Source organism: Mercenaria mercenaria, chromosome 5 (genome assembly GCF_021730395.1).
Source record: "Mercenaria mercenaria strain notata chromosome 5, MADL_Memer_1, whole genome shotgun sequence".
NCBI classification, from domain to species: Eukaryota; Metazoa; Mollusca; class Bivalvia; order Venerida; family Veneridae; genus Mercenaria; species Mercenaria mercenaria.
This window is the reverse complement of record NC_069365.1, coordinates 82,859,842-82,877,574: the sequence shown is the minus strand read 5'-3', so window position 1 is coordinate 82,877,574 and position 17,733 is coordinate 82,859,842. Positions and strand designations below refer to the sequence as shown.

General features: G+C 35.5%; 1 protein-coding gene across 1 annotated transcript in view; it reads left to right on the top strand.

The window, feature by feature from the left end:
• LOC123557781 (transient-receptor-potential-like protein) overlaps window positions 1–15,530 on the top strand; it is a 123,561-nt gene extending 108,031 nt beyond the window's left edge. The window contains exons 9-11 of the mRNA XM_045349468.2: window positions 9,776–9,853; window positions 11,517–11,632; window positions 13,052–15,530. Of these exons, the coding sequence (XP_045205403.1) occupies window positions 9,776–9,853; window positions 11,517–11,632; window positions 13,052–13,769 (912 nt within the window). The 3' untranslated portion in view covers window positions 13,770–15,530. The remainder of the gene's footprint in view (window positions 1–9,775; window positions 9,854–11,516; window positions 11,633–13,051) is intronic.
• The last annotated feature ends 2,203 nt before the right edge of the window (window positions 15,531–17,733 follow it).

Below are 17,733 nucleotides of genomic sequence, written 5' to 3'. Positions count from 1 at the left end.
ATAACATGTAGTATATATTTGAAAATATTGCGTAGATAATATTGTCTCAGATTGAGGCCAACAGCTCAAGTCAAAGTTTGGTAAATAGATACTAGCGTCGTCATAAAATGTAGATTAAATTGTCTTAGAATAAGGGCAGAAACTCCTTTCGGCAAATAAAGACATGCATAATATATTGTCTCAGGTTAAGGTCAGCGACTCAAGTTTTGATTTTGAGCAAAGACTAGCGTCGTCGTAAAATGTCTCTGATACTCGTGTTACATACTTGTAGAGTATTAAAATGTCTCTGATACTCGTGTTACATACTTGTAGAGTATTTAAACGTCATAACGATAGAAACAACATAATACATTTATGTCCCAGTGTATTCTTTGGAAAAATCGACAATTATTTGCAACGTGTGCAGGAAGATAAGAGGACAAAATGCCACATAATTTTCTCCGCTACTCATACCGGAAACGGAAATATCCCCGTGCAGCTTAAGGTTACAACACACTAAAAAGCTGTTCTTTTTTTATTCTATTAAGGCTGATCACTACCAAATAGAATGTAAGCCTCCGCAGGTCTATCACAAGTAGTCCAAATATAAATAGTACTAATCTTTTAACCTTTCCTAATGCATTTTCTCGAGAGCAACGTGCTTACTTTTACCCTACCGCGTTTCAGTATGTATCACTTTGCATTCTATTGAAATCGGCATGTTCCTATCGCATGCTAGGTAAAAATGGCGGCGTAAGAATTTAATGTCTCGAAAAGAGAAATTGAAAGAAGCGAAAAGTAGTAAATTCAGCGGGTTGTATTTAACGAATTGTAGTTTTCTTATATAAAAGTTAACACTCCCTTTTCTTTTTGTTTTTTCTAAAGTAGCGATCTAGTTCTTTATGGGAATATAAGTCTCTGAAAATCTGATATGCTAGAAAATGTCGAAAAACCGTTATGAAGTAAGTGGATTTGATGTAAAATAAAGAACAGCTCGATTTAGTGGTGTTCAGCATTAATAGTTGACATATTTCAAATGGCTGCAGCACACATCAGGACCCGTTTTAAATGTCTTTAACTTTCATTTTATTGAAGAATGTTGTCAGTGCTGAATAAAAATCAAAAGAAAAGTAGTGGTCATATTTGATGCAAGAAAATTATTTTCAGTCAAACACACAAATTGCAAAATCAGCTAAATTGTAGTAGTGGTGTATGAGCTAAGTATCCATGACAAACTGTTTTGTCATTATTTCATAATGAAAATGCTACCTACATGACAAGCATAGATTTGTCATGTGATTTCAGCAAAAAATTGCAAAGAAAATAAGGAAAATAGCTCCACAGAGTCAAAAAAAAAAAAAAAAAAAAAAAAAAAAAAAAAAAATGAGGACTATTTGAATCTGCCATTTTTCGGCGCCATTTCCCTATTTAGTGTCTGTATGCCTTAAACGTAAGTGGACAGAGTGAAAATCAATGCACTAAAATGATTTGGTGATATATTTCATCTTACTGTTGAATTATTTATAAATTAGGTTAAAATCGATGGATAAGCTCGAATATATTGTCAATCAGGAACATTACAATACAAGATACATTAAAGCATTAGAATAAATACTGTAAAATCAGTTAATTTCGTGGGCATGAAATTTCGTGGTTTTGGTCAAAACCGCAATTTCGTGGGGATATGAATTCGTGGATCTCAACTTTTTAACTTAAAATGAATGGGAATTTTACTTGTTGATTGGGATTAAATTTCGTGGATTGACTCAACCACGAAATCCACGAAAATTAGTCCCCCACGAATATTAATGATTTCACAGTAACATAATCACCTCTGCTAAGAAAATGAAAACCAACTGTTAATAAATTCCTTAAACAGCTATTATGTACTAACGTCAATCATTCAAAGAAAACAATAACGCTGTGATGTGTTTTCCCTCGTATTCAAACAGAAAATATAATAACAATTCACACATTCTGTCAGGAAAATAATTCCAACTCGATTGTTATTCATTCTATGACTGAAGAAAAATAATTCATCTAAAACAAGTCTGTATAGAAGAGGATATTTGAGCCGTGCCATGAGAAAATCAACATAGTGGGTGTGCGACCAGCATGGATCCAGACCAGCCTGCGCATCCGCGCAGTCTGGTCCGGATCCATGCTGTTCGCTTTTAAAGCCTACTGCAATTAGAGAAACCATTAGCGAACAGCATGGATCCTGACCAGACTGCGCGGATGCGCAGGCTGGTCTGGATCCATGCTGGTCGCACACCCACTATGTTGATTTTCTCATGGCACGGCTCATATATTGCATGAGGTTTTCAAAATTGGATTTTGGTTTGGTATAAGAATAGTTACAGAAATATACATAGCGTCTGACTTTCACTATATTTGATATTTATTTACTACCTACCCATATAAAGCTTAAATTCAGTTAAATATTCTCAGCAGCATTCTTAGTCTGTTCTAAGGAAAAAATTCCTAATGTAACCAGTCAGAGTGTTAATAATAAAATATGTCAGTGACATACCGAACAGTGTGGTGGTTTGGTTAAAGCGCAATCTAATCAAAATGAGATACATTATATCTAAAGCGGTTTGTTGCAGAACAACCTCACGTTTGCTCGAAATTAAACACAGCATATAAGTCAGTTTGAATAAAATAAGCGCATCTAATGCAGATACTTAGAGGCGCATGCATCTAATAACTTCAACAAAAACAGATGAGCTAATTTGAAATGAAGGTAGACAGGACTTAGAGCTTTATCTGATACAAACATCAACTGTTTGACTGCCTTATGCTATATTCCTTTGAAACGTCGATCAGCATATCAACTCTTTTATGGAGACGCAGTTTTCACCAGCCAAGACCATATCGAGGCATCAGCAACTAGAATCAAGAAATTTATTTGTATGTATAACGTTTCTCATTTACTTATTGATAGTTGAATAAGATAGAAATTATTACACCGAAGTGTTTATTGTCTTTAAATCGCATATTTTTCAGTAATTAAATTCACGCACGTTTTTCAATTAAATATTTAAGTATATACACAAACTGCTTTCTTCGCGGATTATTCAAATTTACTGCAGTTTTAAGAAAAAGACGACTCAAAGTAATAGTCCAAGTTTTGTACGTTACGTCTGTGACGAAATTAGTAAGTGACACCGCGGTCTTCTTTACAAATTGTCCCGTCTTGGCGTGAGAGGTTCATTACTACAATGGTTTTCTTCTTATCTTTCCTCTAGGCGCCAGCGGGTCCAATATAGAATTTTCTCTTCTTCGTGGTCTCATGTCTCAGCTGGCGTTCCTCAAGGCTCTATACTAGGTCCTTTGCTCTTTCTTGTATATATTAACGACATTGTTCAGGAAATCGGCTGTAAAATTAAGCTTTTCGCTGATGACACGAGTCTTTATATTGTTGTCAACACTCCGGAATCTGCCGCAACAAAACTAAACAAAGACCTCGACACTATCTTCGCTTGGTCAAAATCCTGGCTTGTGTCCTTTAATCCTGACAAAACGGAATCCATGATCTTTTCAAGAAAGCCGACAAAACCCAATCATCTAGACTTGCTTTTTAATAACACCTTGATCCCCGAAGTTCAAGCACACAAACATCTAGGAATTACTCTGTCTCACGATGCACGTTGGAACGCTCACATTTCAGCAACACTCGACAAAGCGTGGTCAAGAATTGGCATGCTTCGGTCGCTGAAATACCTTTTGAACCGATCATGTCTAGAGCGTATGTATATCTCTTTTATCCGTCCTCTTCTAGAATACGCTGACGTTGTCTGGGACAACTGCTCGAACGATCTAAACAAGGAAGTTGAGTCCGTTCAAAACGAAGCAGCCAGGATCGTTGCCGGGGCAACTAAATTATGTAATCTTCAAAAACTAATCCAAGACCTCGGTTGGGAAACTCTTGAATCTAGACGGAAAAAACATAGACTCATCCTCCTTTTCAAAATGAAAAATAATCTTTGTCCTGATTATCTCTGTAACCTCCTGCCACCAAGCCAACAGCCCCAATACAACCTAAGGCATACCAATGACATAACACCTCTCCGCCCTCGCACAATCCTATACTCTAGTTCATTTCTTCCAAGAACTATCCAGGAATGGAACTCATTATCTGAAGACGTCCGCACAAGCACGACAATAGAAGCATTTAAGGCATCTCTCAACCGTACCTCACGGCGAACCCCCAAATACTACAACTCTGGTACCCGTCTTGGACAAATCCTCCACGGTCGCCTGCGACTAGGATGCAGTTCTTTAAATCATGACTTGTACAGAAGGTCGATTGTAGAGTCACCGTTGTGCACCTGTGGATCGGTCGAAACTGTTAGCCATTATTTACTTACCTGCAGTAACTATATACAATTACGCCAACAGTTTCTTTCAGATATCCCATGCCCGCGGACTCTTAATAACCTCTTGTTCGGGAACGAGCACCTATCACTTAACGAAAACACCCTTCTCTTCGTCAAAGTACAAAAATTCATCTTATCAACAAAGCGCTTTGATATGTAATTTTAATCAGTCTTTGTTGCCATCGACGACCTGCCCAGTGACCATCGCTTGTAACCGTGTGCTGAATTTAGTGTGTCCATGTGTTGTTGTTTTTTTTTTATCTGTGAACTCTTGTTGATTTCTTTTTCAAAATTTTTAATGCCTACTTACCGAAAAATCTCACTTTTTGTAACCTAATAATAGGCATATATTGTCGTAGTATTTCATCTTTTTCAAATCCTACCATTAAAAGTTTCTCTTAAGTACTTCATCTGCATATGTTACATGGCCATGTTGCTAACGCATCTTTGTACTTGTGTAAATATTTCTTAATGGAGAAGAATTCATATAAGTTTTTGTAAACTTGTTTTCTAATCCATTCATGTACAAATTCATGTATATTGTTATATGTGCAGTTTTCTAAATAAATACTGTTTAAACCAAATTAGTAAGTGTTTGACATGAAAAAAATGGAATTGCCACTTTTTCTGTTCACTCAGTGTAATATATTTCACTGTTACATTTAAATAAAATGAGCCGCGCCATGAGAAAACCAACATAGTGGGTTTGCGACCAGCATAAATCCAGACCATCTGGATCCATGCTGTTCGCTAACAGTTTCTCTAATTCCAATAGGCTTTGACAGCGAACAGCATGGATCCTGACCAGACTGCGCGGATGCGCAGGCTGGTCTGGATCCATGCTGGTTGCAAACCCACTATGTTGGTTTTCTCATGGCGCGGCTCAAATGCACTCGTAACCATGTAATGAATCAAGCGAAGATATTACAATGCCAGTTATCAATTCATCGTGGAATTACGATGAAACATCGCCTTCCCATCAATGAATGTAAGTCTAATTTCATTGAATACAGAATACATGGTTTCCTTAATTGGCCCGAAGTTTGTTTACCACATAATATAGATGGTAAAAGGCAGCAAATGCTACTTCATTTAAGTAATTATAGCTTACTGCGTGATTTATTTATTTTCTACATTTAAATTTACATTTACTCAAAATACGATCGCATTTGTATCATGTATACTGAAAATCTGAATATAACAGAATATAACAGAACATACAACTTTTTGCCATATAAGTCTTGAGCAATGGAATGGGTCCAGCGTCTTAGGTGTCTGCATGATCGTTGGGTCTTGAGTTCGATCCCAAGGGTAGACGTTTGTTCTCCGTGACGATTTGATAATATACATTGTGTCACGAGACATTTCGTCCTCCAACTCTGAATCATAAGGGGAGTCGGCATTTACTTGCGAACAACAGGTTAGTACTGCCAGAAACACTGGTTATGTTAACTGTCCTTCGTTTTATATATGAAATACTGTTGAGAAGCTGCGCTAAACCCAAAACAAACAAAATAAATCTTCCGTGCTGCAAATGACTTCGTGTTTCAAACTTAAAGTATACAGCTAATGATGTTACTACTATGTTAGACTGTTCTTTTTGTTGAAGTTCCTGTCAAAGGACAACATAAGAGTAGTTTTACTATGCCTTTGTATTTAAGCTGCGACTCAGTGTATCTGCCGTGACTTTTGATGCTCTGCTTATATCAGTTATCATTTATAGCATTTAAGGATGACATGGTGTAATAGTCATTTTTCATATCTTATAACTGGATGGAAATATTTAAATGAAATTTGGTCACTTAAAAGACACTTAAAATTTAAAACGTTTCACCAAGAAATTTTTCAAATTTTATCATTTTGGGGGGAGATAATCGGTATTGAAGTTAACATTTTGATGCCTATGGGAAATATACAGTTTCTTTGATTTTGAGAATCTCAACTGGAGTTTCGACAAAATTTTGTGGTAAAAATTTGCGTTCTATGATTCTGATACAAATGTCAAAAAGAAATTTAAAATTCCTCGTAAGGAAAAGGAGAAAATCATTATTTTCTAGTTTTCAGGGGAGATAACTCATGAAAAACCAAATTTATCAGGGGAGGTTATTTAAAGGAAATTTTTGAGAACTGTCACTATATAACTTATCAATATGCACTTTATTTCTATCGTTTGACATTTTCAAAGCTTACATTATCAAGTTGTATGTACGCTTAGGGTGAAGTTGAAGCCTATTACGGGTAGTAATCCTTAACTACCATAACGGTATTACTAATATGCTATGGCTTTTTATTTTGCCATAAACGCAAAACCTCGCCTGAATCATAAAACAAAAGCATACTATAGACACAACGACTCACGTACACAATGACTTTGCAGGAGAGCAACAAGAAAAGCACCATTAACTATCAAAGCAGCTCATTCCCGGCAGGCTTGAATAATTGCCTTTTATGGAGTCTTTGATCTGTCCCATGAGACAAAAATAGCATCAAACTGTATAAGGACTGAACACTGAACATGCGGTGTGTCTCAAAATGGTTATAGTTTCTTTTAATAAAACAGTTTTTTTTATATCGAATACATTTTGAAAGCTACCATGACCGAGAAGTTTATACAGGACATTTTCATAAGAGACAGTTTGCTGTATATTGTTGCAGAAGTATCATTAAGCAACCCTTAAACTTTTAAAACAAAATGCGGTATAACGATACTTCATTAACAACAATTTAATTGTTGTACCAGATTATACCAGATTTATATAGCGCCCTTTTCATGATAAACATGTTCAAAACTTCAAGCAATTTACCAGAGTTCATTCTACAGAAATTCCATTAACGAAACGGTTAAGTCTTTTCTTAGAAAATAAGAGAATTAAAACGTAACAATATGTTGTTGTAACATAGGAACATGTGGAGTTTTTATTTCTTGTATCTTTATCAATATATGCAATTAGATTTCTTCATAAATGAAACACAAGACGCTTAGAGAAGGATCTGTTACAAACGTTTCAGAATTATAGGAATATGTAAAATAAGACACTGTTGCCGGAGTAACTAAATTTAAATGCCGTGCTAATTTTAAAATGCGCAATTTCTTAAGACATCTTACCAATGTTAATATTGATATTTTAATGTCATATGACATTATTTATTTTAACTAAGACACTTCTAACGTTGACGCACCCAACTTGTTTCGTATTATCATGTATTGGGAGAAGGTATGTTAGAGGAAAACCCGAATCAGACCTATGACGACAAAATGATTAAAATAAAACGCTTTACAGTGGTAATGAGCCTACATGAGCCTTTGCCAACAGGGGCTCTGTACGCGTCACATCTTTAATGAAAAGGGAAATGCTTTATGCAATCTGTGTCTGCCTGTATCGAGGGACTATATAGACGTCACATCCTTAATAAATAGGGGAAGGCTTTAAGCACTGACAAGTGGTGCAGTCGTCGCATCACATAGTCAATGAATAGGGGAAGGTTACACACTAACAAGTCGTGCAATCTTCGCATCACTTAGTCAATGAATAGGGGAAGGCTTTACGCACTAACAAGTCGTGCAATCGTCGCATCACATAGTCAATGAATAGGAGAAGGCTTCACGCACCAACAAGTCGTGCAATCGTCGCATCACATAGTCAATGAATAGGGGAAGGCTTTAAGCACTTACAAACGGTGCCATCGTCTCTTCACATAGTCAATGAATAGGGGAAGGCTTCACGCACCAACAAGTCGTGCAATCGTCGCATCACATTGTCAATGAATAGGGGAAAGCTTTACGTACTAACATGTGGTGCAATCGTCGCATCACATTGTCAATGAATAGGGGAAGGCTTTACGCACTCGCAAGGGGTGCAATCGTCACATCACATAGTCAGTGAAAGGGGAAGGATTTACGCACTTGCAAGTGGTGCAATCGTCACATTACATAGTCAATGAATAGGGGAAGGCTTTATACACTGACAAGTGGAGCAATTGTCGCATCACATTGTCATTGAATAGGGGAAGACTTTAAGTACCGACAAGAGGTGCGTTGCACACATCACATTGTTGATAAATATGGAAAGACTGTACGCAGAGATCAGTCTTTGCTATGTGGGGCTCTGTTTGGGTCATATTGTTAATTTATAGATGGTCTGACTGGTTATAGTTAATGGCATTTGCCACAATGATAAGACCTAAGTAATAGAAAATATATTTACATTAAGCAACGACATATTTCTATTACAGTTTAAACTTTCGACAGTTTTATGTTAATGTTCTAGATGCATTTGGAAATCCATGCCTTTATAATTATACGCATATATCTGATATAAGTATAAAACTATATACAGTCAAACCTGTGTTAAAGACCACCTCTGAACAGGAACCACCTGGCTCTAGAGACCACATGTTTTATTTCCCATTTTAACATTTACGGTGCATTTTAACCTGTGAATAAAGACCATCTCCCAATAAAGACCACATTTTGGCTCTCCTAAGGCTGATCTTTATAAACAGGTTTGACTGTATTGGTGTTTGGTAGCTATGCCAGTTTTAAAAAAAAAATGATGATAATATCGAAAATTTATAATTTCCAGAGGAAGTTTTATTTGTGTTTCTAAAAGACTAGAATCATTCAAGTGTGTTCAGTAGTTATTTAACTCAGTTAAACATTACTAAAAAATTGATATGAGCCGTGCCATGAGAAAATCAACATAGTGGGTTTGCGACCAGCATGGATCCAGACCAGCCTGCGCATCCGCGCAGTCTGGTCAGGCTCCATGCTGTTCGCTTTTAAAGCCTATTGGAATTAAAGAAACTGTTAGCGAACAGCATGGATCCTGACCAGACTGCGCGGATGCGCAGGCTGGTCTGGATCCATGCTGGTCGCACACCCACTATGTTGGTTTTCTCATGGCACGGCTCATATATCAAACGCCTCCTTGAGTTCTCCTGGTGTCTACACTCAGTTTGGTTTTGCAATGCCTTATATTTTCAGATAATACTTGTATTACCAGTCTTTGTGTAATAAAGTTACTTGTTTCAATATTATGAAAACACAATGATGGTTGAACATACTAAAATTGCCTCTAAATACCATTAATATCTTCTCTCATATCCTCGTGGCGATGGATTCCATCAGGAATGAGGTGTCGAGACTGATTGATATAAGTTGTAGAACTTACTTCACAATCGGCATAAAATGTATTATGTATAAAAATTAAATAAATACCACTAATTTTATTTTCATTTTATAAATATGCAAAATTGAAATACGACCATCTTTAAATAAATGTAAGATTTTAACTGTCATATGCTCGTGTTTTGTACAGTTGAACGAATCTTATTTCACAAAGACTAAATGTTCCATGCTTTCACTATAACGGTCAAAAAGCATAACAAAGAAAATCCACTTTGTATATTTTCAGAAAACGACGTCTAACGGAGAAGCATGCCGGCTCCGACGACTTATGAGTAAGCACGTGATGCCAGATGTTAAATATGCGGTAAGTGTACACTAATCATGTACATTAATGAGCATTAGTGATATACATTAGTGATGTACGGTAGGCATGCACGTTAAACATGTACACTAGGCATATCACAAGTCATTTACAATAGCCATGTACATTAGACATATGCAGTAGTCATATACATTAGAAAGTACAATAGTCACGCACATAAGTCATGTACAATATTTATGCACAATACGTTTGTACACATGATATGCACATTTTTCATTTTTATCATAAACTAATGTAAAATATGTATGCACCCAGACCTTGTTTGTACGATATGTGTTTGCTATTGATGTCTTAATTTATAAAATGATATAAGTAAGTACATTTTCAAGTAGATAAATGTAAGTACGGCTAAATTTTCTTTTATCTTACTAAATACTTTTACCACGTGACGCATGCAGTATTAAAGGTCCGTTTTATTACATTTCGCAGAAACACATTTCACATCTAGATCGACATATTTCACAGACAACATGAAATACTTCACAGATAACACGACATATTACACAGACAACACTACATATTTAACAGAAAATATGACATGTTTCACACACAACACAACATATTTCACAGACAAGACAATGCAATTCACACACAATACGACATATTACACAGACAATATGAAATATTTCACAGATAATACGATCAATTTCACAGACAACACAACATTCTACACAGATACCACGAAATATTTCACAGCCAAAACTACACATTTCATAGACAACACTACATTTCACAGAGAACACTATATATGTTACAGACAATACGACAATTCTCACAGATAATACAGCATATTACACAGACAACACTACAGATTACACAGACAATACTATTTATTACACAGACAGCACTACATAATACACAGACAACACGACATAGTACACAGACAACACTACATACTATACAAACAACACTACATATCACACATGCAGACAACACTACACAGTACACAGACAACACTTCATATATTACACAGACCACTTTATAAATCACAGAAAACACGACATACTGTGCAGACAACACGAAGTAATTCACAGAAAACACAAATGGCTTTATTAACAAATAGTGCCGTAAATTCACTGAATCACTTTGCTTTAATTTGTTACAACTCCTAATCCGAAAACGTTAGCATAAATCTCATGGTATACCTTTTTAAAAATAGGTGTAATGTCATAAATATGTTGTGTTTTTTTTCAGGACATAATGCGGCGCTTAGTTAGTCGTTGTAGTAAAACAAATGTTGGTGTTTTTTTCCAGGACATAATGCATAATGCGGCGCTTAGTTAGTCGTTATATTCGTTATAGTAAAACAAATGTTGGTGTTTTTTTTCAGGACATAATGCGACGCTTTCCGTTATACTCACAACTTTGTTTTTTAGGACATGGTATGACGTTTAGTTAGTCGTTATAGTCACAAATATGTTTTTCAGGACATAATATGACGTTTAGTTAGTTGGTATGTCACAAATTTGTTTTTTTTTTTCAGGACATAATGCGACGTTTAGTTGGTCATTATAGTCAGATTTTTTTTTTCAGGACATAATGTAACGCTTAGTTTTAAAGTCGTTATAGTCGCAAATATGTTTTTTTTGAGGACATAATGCGACGCTCAGTTAGTTGTTATATTCACACACATGTATTTTTTCAGGACATTATGCGACGCTTAGTTAGTCGTTATATACACCAAACCAAGAAACAGCGACGTCAGGATGGAGTCAACGAGGACGACTTGTTGGAAATTAAACAGGATATTTCGAGTTTAAGGTTAGACGTATTTAACAGTTACATACATATTGTATGATGATTACGCGAATATTCAAGTTTAGTATATACCTATATAAATTCTGTAAAAAATCGGCTTGTATTTCACAATTAAATATGTACAGGCAGAAAAAAATTCCGTATTGTACCTTTTAAATTCCGTATTGTATGCTGCCGGACTACTTTCATTAATATGCATGACCTGACATAATTCTATAAATAGCGCACATAAAAACTTTGCTTAGTTCCATTTTAATGTCGATAAACATTTAAAATTTCGTTCAATAACAAAACAACAAACAAAAAGGTAGAGGTATAACAGTAGCTAGATCTGGGATTTTGTATTCGGCTCTCGTGGATTTTGCAAGATCGCATCACACTCGGCGCTTGCGCGCCTCGTGAGATCCGATCTGGTAAAAATCCACGAGAGCCGAATACAGCTACTGTTATAATAACCCTATTTTTGGGACCTAACCAATGATATATTCACCCAGGCCGTCCTGACCAAGGTGATATTCGCCGAGGCCGAGATCAATGTCACCTTGGTCAGGTCCGTAAACTTGGATATTCACTGATATCATCATACAATAAGTGTTTCATTTTTGATACACTTTAAAAACATCAGTATAGTTAATATCTCAGTTAGATTGTTCATTTTCCATGGATTTCCATGTGACCAGTTACCGATCAGAGAGATAAGTAGAATTTTCAAGCCATAACACGTTTTTATCATACGGTGTTCCGTTTGGACCATGGAGATTTTTATTCTTGAACCTCATACCTCGAAAGTCGAAATCACTAAATTACGATGATAAAAGTCGAAACCACGATGGTGAAATTCGGTATCACGATGGCGAAAAGACGAAACTACAATGTCGCATTTTCACCATCGTAGTGTCGTGTTTTCAGCATCGTAATTTCGACTATCACAATCGAACTTTCGACTTTCATCATAGTAGTTTCGACTTTCACCATCGTAGTTTCGACTTTCATCATTATGCTTTCGACTTTCCTGAACCCCGTACTTCGAATGTCGAAATAAAAAAACTACGATGATAAAAGTCGAAACCACGATAATGAATGTCGAAACTATAATGTTGAAATGTCTATTTCAGTGTAAGGGTAAGGGATAATTTCAAACACATATAGGACTAGTTTCCTTGCAGACACCATAAATGTGATGGTACAGATTATAGATAATAAACTTATTTTTTAATACATAGTGAATTTATTACCAGTTTTTTATTTATATTTTCCCAATCATTGAAATATCGTCTATAGTGATTTTGTCTAAATCTGGTCTGATATACGCCCAACTTTAACTTCCGGTTATCCCATGGCTTCCGGTAAATGGCTCTTCCGGTAATAGTCAGATAATGTATGTTTCACTTCCAGACGTTAAAAATTCTATTTCCGTTGTAGGTATGAAATACGGGAGGACCGCAGGAGGGAAATTTTAAGAGCAGAAAACCACCTAGAGACGCTACGAAAAGAAATCATTCACTCCATAAGGGGAAGCTTTGCTAGCCAGACAGACCAACCAAGTTACCCTAATCTCCATCCCAACTGGAGCGGGGATTTTAGTCAAACAGGTCCCGCGAGATATACTCCAAACGACCAGACAGGACATGTTAATCCCACGCAGACTGATGAACATCGCAGCACACAAAGAAAATTCAAAGATACTTTAATTCGTAATCTGGAAAACATATCACATGGTCACACGCCTGGAAATTTTACATCGGCAAAAGTGGAAAGCTACCTTTCCCATTTGGGAGACAGTGTTTCCTCACAAACAACAGAAACCTTTCCACTTCCGAACCTGACCTCTGACCCCTACAAGTCACATTCCGGCGAAGTCTATGCGCCTAGACCAACTTCTTATTTTAATCGATATTCCGCAGACGCCGAGGACCATCCACCAGACATAGAAACTAGTTTCAACCAACCTCGACAGAAAATTTTCACCCAAGACGATTTAGAGTCAATTAAACTTGAAGTTATTTCGTCTCTAAAATCAGAATTACGGGAGTCGGCACGAGACGTTGCTAAGGAGCTGCTTAGCCACTCTCCTGCAACAAATGCGGTTCCAGATCTTTACTCCGAACTTTACCAGACACACCTATACACACAGTTGTAAGTCAAACCAACCAGACAAATCTAGTCCCGGTTTGTGACTTTAGTTACCCCACTTGGCGCTCCGGGAGTAGAAAATTCCTATACATACACTAAAGCAGTAGAAAACGTTTGTATATAGACGTAAATATGTATAAAGATGTACAAATCACCAAACAGCACTCTTTTAAACACTAAAGTTATACAAATCACCCCTTTACATGCACGCATAATTCCCGTAAAACGCATATGAAAACGCACTTTAAGACTTAAGCAGAACAAATCACTCCTTTACACACATTTAAGTTGCACAAATCAACCATTTATATCATTTTAAGGAGACAGAACCAGTCATCCCCTCATACACATGTTTCAGCAACTCGAATCAACCTCGTATACTCGTATAAAGCAGTAAAAATCACTCCTTTATACAAATTTCTAAGAAGTTCAAATCAACCCTTTCTACACAAAAATAAACCCTTTATGCACATTTTAAGCAGATAGTTCAAATAAACACATTGTTAACATTTTGAGGAGTACAATTAAGCAAACCAAATCAACCCTTTATACACAGTTAAGTGGAACAAATCAAAAGAATTGCAAATGGACAGTACCATCAACTGTTAAAAGGGGTGCTTACAAAGAAGATACTGACTGAATGGCAAACAGTGCAGATCATGATCAGACTGCAGAGATGTGCAGTCTGTGTGCAGTCTGATCATGATCTACACTGGTCTCAAAAGCAGAATTAGACGTGTCCAGCAAAATAAGAGTTAACACGGAGGCCTCTTATGTTGCATCAATATAGCTAGAAGTTGGGAATAGATTTTACAGTTATAGAAAACGCATTCAGACAAAGAATATGAAAGTTTTTCAATCCGAGTTGCATACCCGGAACATTTCATAATCATTCTCTCCGTGGAATGCCCGCTTAAGTTTTGAACGCATGTACAGTGTTGTAAATTACAGTCAAACATGTGTTAAAGACCACCTCTGAACAGAGACCACCTGGCTCTAAAGACCACATGTTTTGTTTCCTATTTTAACAATTACAGTGTGTTTTAACCTGTGAATAAAGACCATCTCCCAATAAAGACCACATTTTAGCTCTCCCAGGGGTGGTCTTTATAGACAGGTTTGACTGTATAGTGTTCCGTGATGCTAGGTGCACATTGGTGATATTATCGTTATACTTATATACAAACTTGTTAATTTCTAATGTATTATTTACTTTGGATATGTTTAAATTTGCTTAACTACATCATTGAAGAACTTATGTACATAAATGAGTTCTGTTAATGTCTGTCCCAGTGCAGTAAAATTTAAGTATATTTTGTTCGCCAGTTAATACTTACATTTTGAATTATTTAAGAAGTCGTTTTTATTTTAAGATCAAAATATTTGCGTATTGTTTTGTCTAGAAGATCTTTTTTTGCAAAAAAATTATATTTTTATATTTTTCAATCGATATTGTTATATTTTATATAGCATGTTAAAACATGTTCCAAATTTGTATAATGATGATTTTTTTTGCCAGTTTTCTTAGAGGAGACATCAACTTTATAACTGTGTTGCCTAAAGAGAAAGAATATGTTGAGAAATAAGTTCAAAACTATTATGTCTTAAGTTTCCGTTGTCTTAAGTTTTACAACGCTTTCATTATATATTAAGTATGTATGATAAAGTTTGTATAATAGAAACTTGGTCAGTCTATTTTATCTTATCGCCTTCAGTGGATTATGCAGGTCCAGGATCATTTGGGTGCGTAAGCGACGAGTGCGATCTGGTCTGGTAAAATCTTCCCATATTAGGTCAGACACTGCTATTAATCTTTTCATAGGCTACATTGTAAGAAATGACTCTGTAGACACCCTTTAAAAACTTTTGTTGACACATGAGAGTGCCATTTACCCTGTCAATAGCATTCCAGACACAAAAAATAACACTTTTTCATGGGCATGCAGGATCCATTTTTTTCTATTTCCATTCAAGACAACCACCTCAACGTGCATTGAATTTAGTGGTAAATTCCAACAAGTACTGACTTCACTAAATTGCTAATTTCAAAGTTAAATATATAGCCAGGCAGCTATAAAATACTTCAAAATGCACAGAAAACATTATATTTCCAGATTTTAAGGATATTTTCATGATTCAAAGCAACACATTTTTAACCAATCAGCTGAAGTCTCATTGAATGTTACGGGTTTCCCAACACATTTTTCAACCAATCCGAAGCCGGCAAATAATAACAACATCTGACCATTAGGTTACTGTTTAATCACCCTTTTATATACTATTATCCATTCTATATGTTTATTTTAGCTAAAATGACTATAAATTTTCCTGGAACAAAGAATTTTTTATTTACCGGGTCATAAATATTATTGAAACTAGTCCGGACACAGGCAAAATTCGAACATTGTGTAATATGAATGCATGTTGATTTTTGTCAGTTAGTTATTTATTACTAAAAATGTCAAATGTCTATTTATTAGAATGTAGTAATACCTGAAAAATGTCAAATGTCTATTTATTAGAATGTAGTAATACCAAAAATGTCAAATGTCTATACCGTATTGAATATTGACTATCTGTAAAATGTGTAAAAATGCGGAACTGTCAGAGATGCTGGGATTCCAAACTCTGTTTGTTTTTATTGACACTTGTCTGTTGGTTGTGCTAGCTTTTTACGGATTATTTGAATTAATCTTTATATTTTGAATTGCCGTTGTTTTTTTCCTTATTTATTTCTTCTGTATTATGCTAAAGTTCACAGTGCCTCAACCCATTTTTGTTTCATTGTTTAAGCTACTAAGTGGCTGCAACCAAAATGTACAAGTTCTTGCTTTTATATGACAATATTGATATTAGTTTTAAATTTCTAAAGGACAAAAGAACATTACAATGTCACCACGAAATTCCACAGTTTACCACCCCAGAGCTGTCGTTCACACGTGTAACTCACATATATCTCACAATGCCATATATTAAATAGCCATCGCAGTTATCAATATTGAACACTTTCTTGGAATTGTGGTTCCTGATATCACTTCTGAAACAAATGTGAAAGAACAACAACTCTGCATGGGAGACATGGTAGACTGCATCTATAACGGCAGTGCTACTGCAAACGGAAGGGAATTGTCAATCTGAACTTAAATCATTTAAAGAAGTGAATGAATTTTCAAAATCGGAGTAAAAATGAGAAAGGTCTGAGCATTTAAATATTTGGTCAAATTGGTGGCCATTTTGTTTCCATGGCAGCAAAAAACAAAATGGCGGATTATTGAATTTTAGACACACATTTGAACTGTATTTACTTATTTCTGTAAAATAATTTCTCTACCTTTTCCATCTATAATGAAAGAAATTATCAAATTTTACACCTTACACTCAAGAAACATATTGAATTAATCTATTTAAAAAGTTATTTGCTAAATAAAGAATTCACAGTGTGTAAATGACGTCATAAACACACTAAAATAGCTGCCTCCATGATCAGCCATTTTCTTTAAATTTCAAACAGCCATATCTTTTTCAATAGTGGTCCAATTTTAAAAATTCTTTCAGCGTTGTGAAAGGCTTGGGGGTGGCTTTCATATCAAATTACCTTATTATAGGCTTTTCTTACCCTTTAACTATACAATAACCGCATAGTTTTGATAATAACTGTAAATGCAAGAACTTATGCATCAACCCTCATTTCTGTCATGTTTTTATTCAGTTTTGGCACTTAAAATATCATAAATATATTTAGTTTTATGGCGTTTTAAAATATAACTGAAGTTTATGACTAGAAATAAGAAACTGAGACGTAAATATGGTCACATCAACGCAAAATAAATATTCAAAAGATGTACTTTGCTATTGTTATTTATGTGTCTTTATATGATTTTGGCACAAGATCACAATTACTTGCCCTTGACTGACCACATACGCATGTGATCTGGGTCAAAATGGCGAAAAAAAGAGCCTTACTGTGGCTA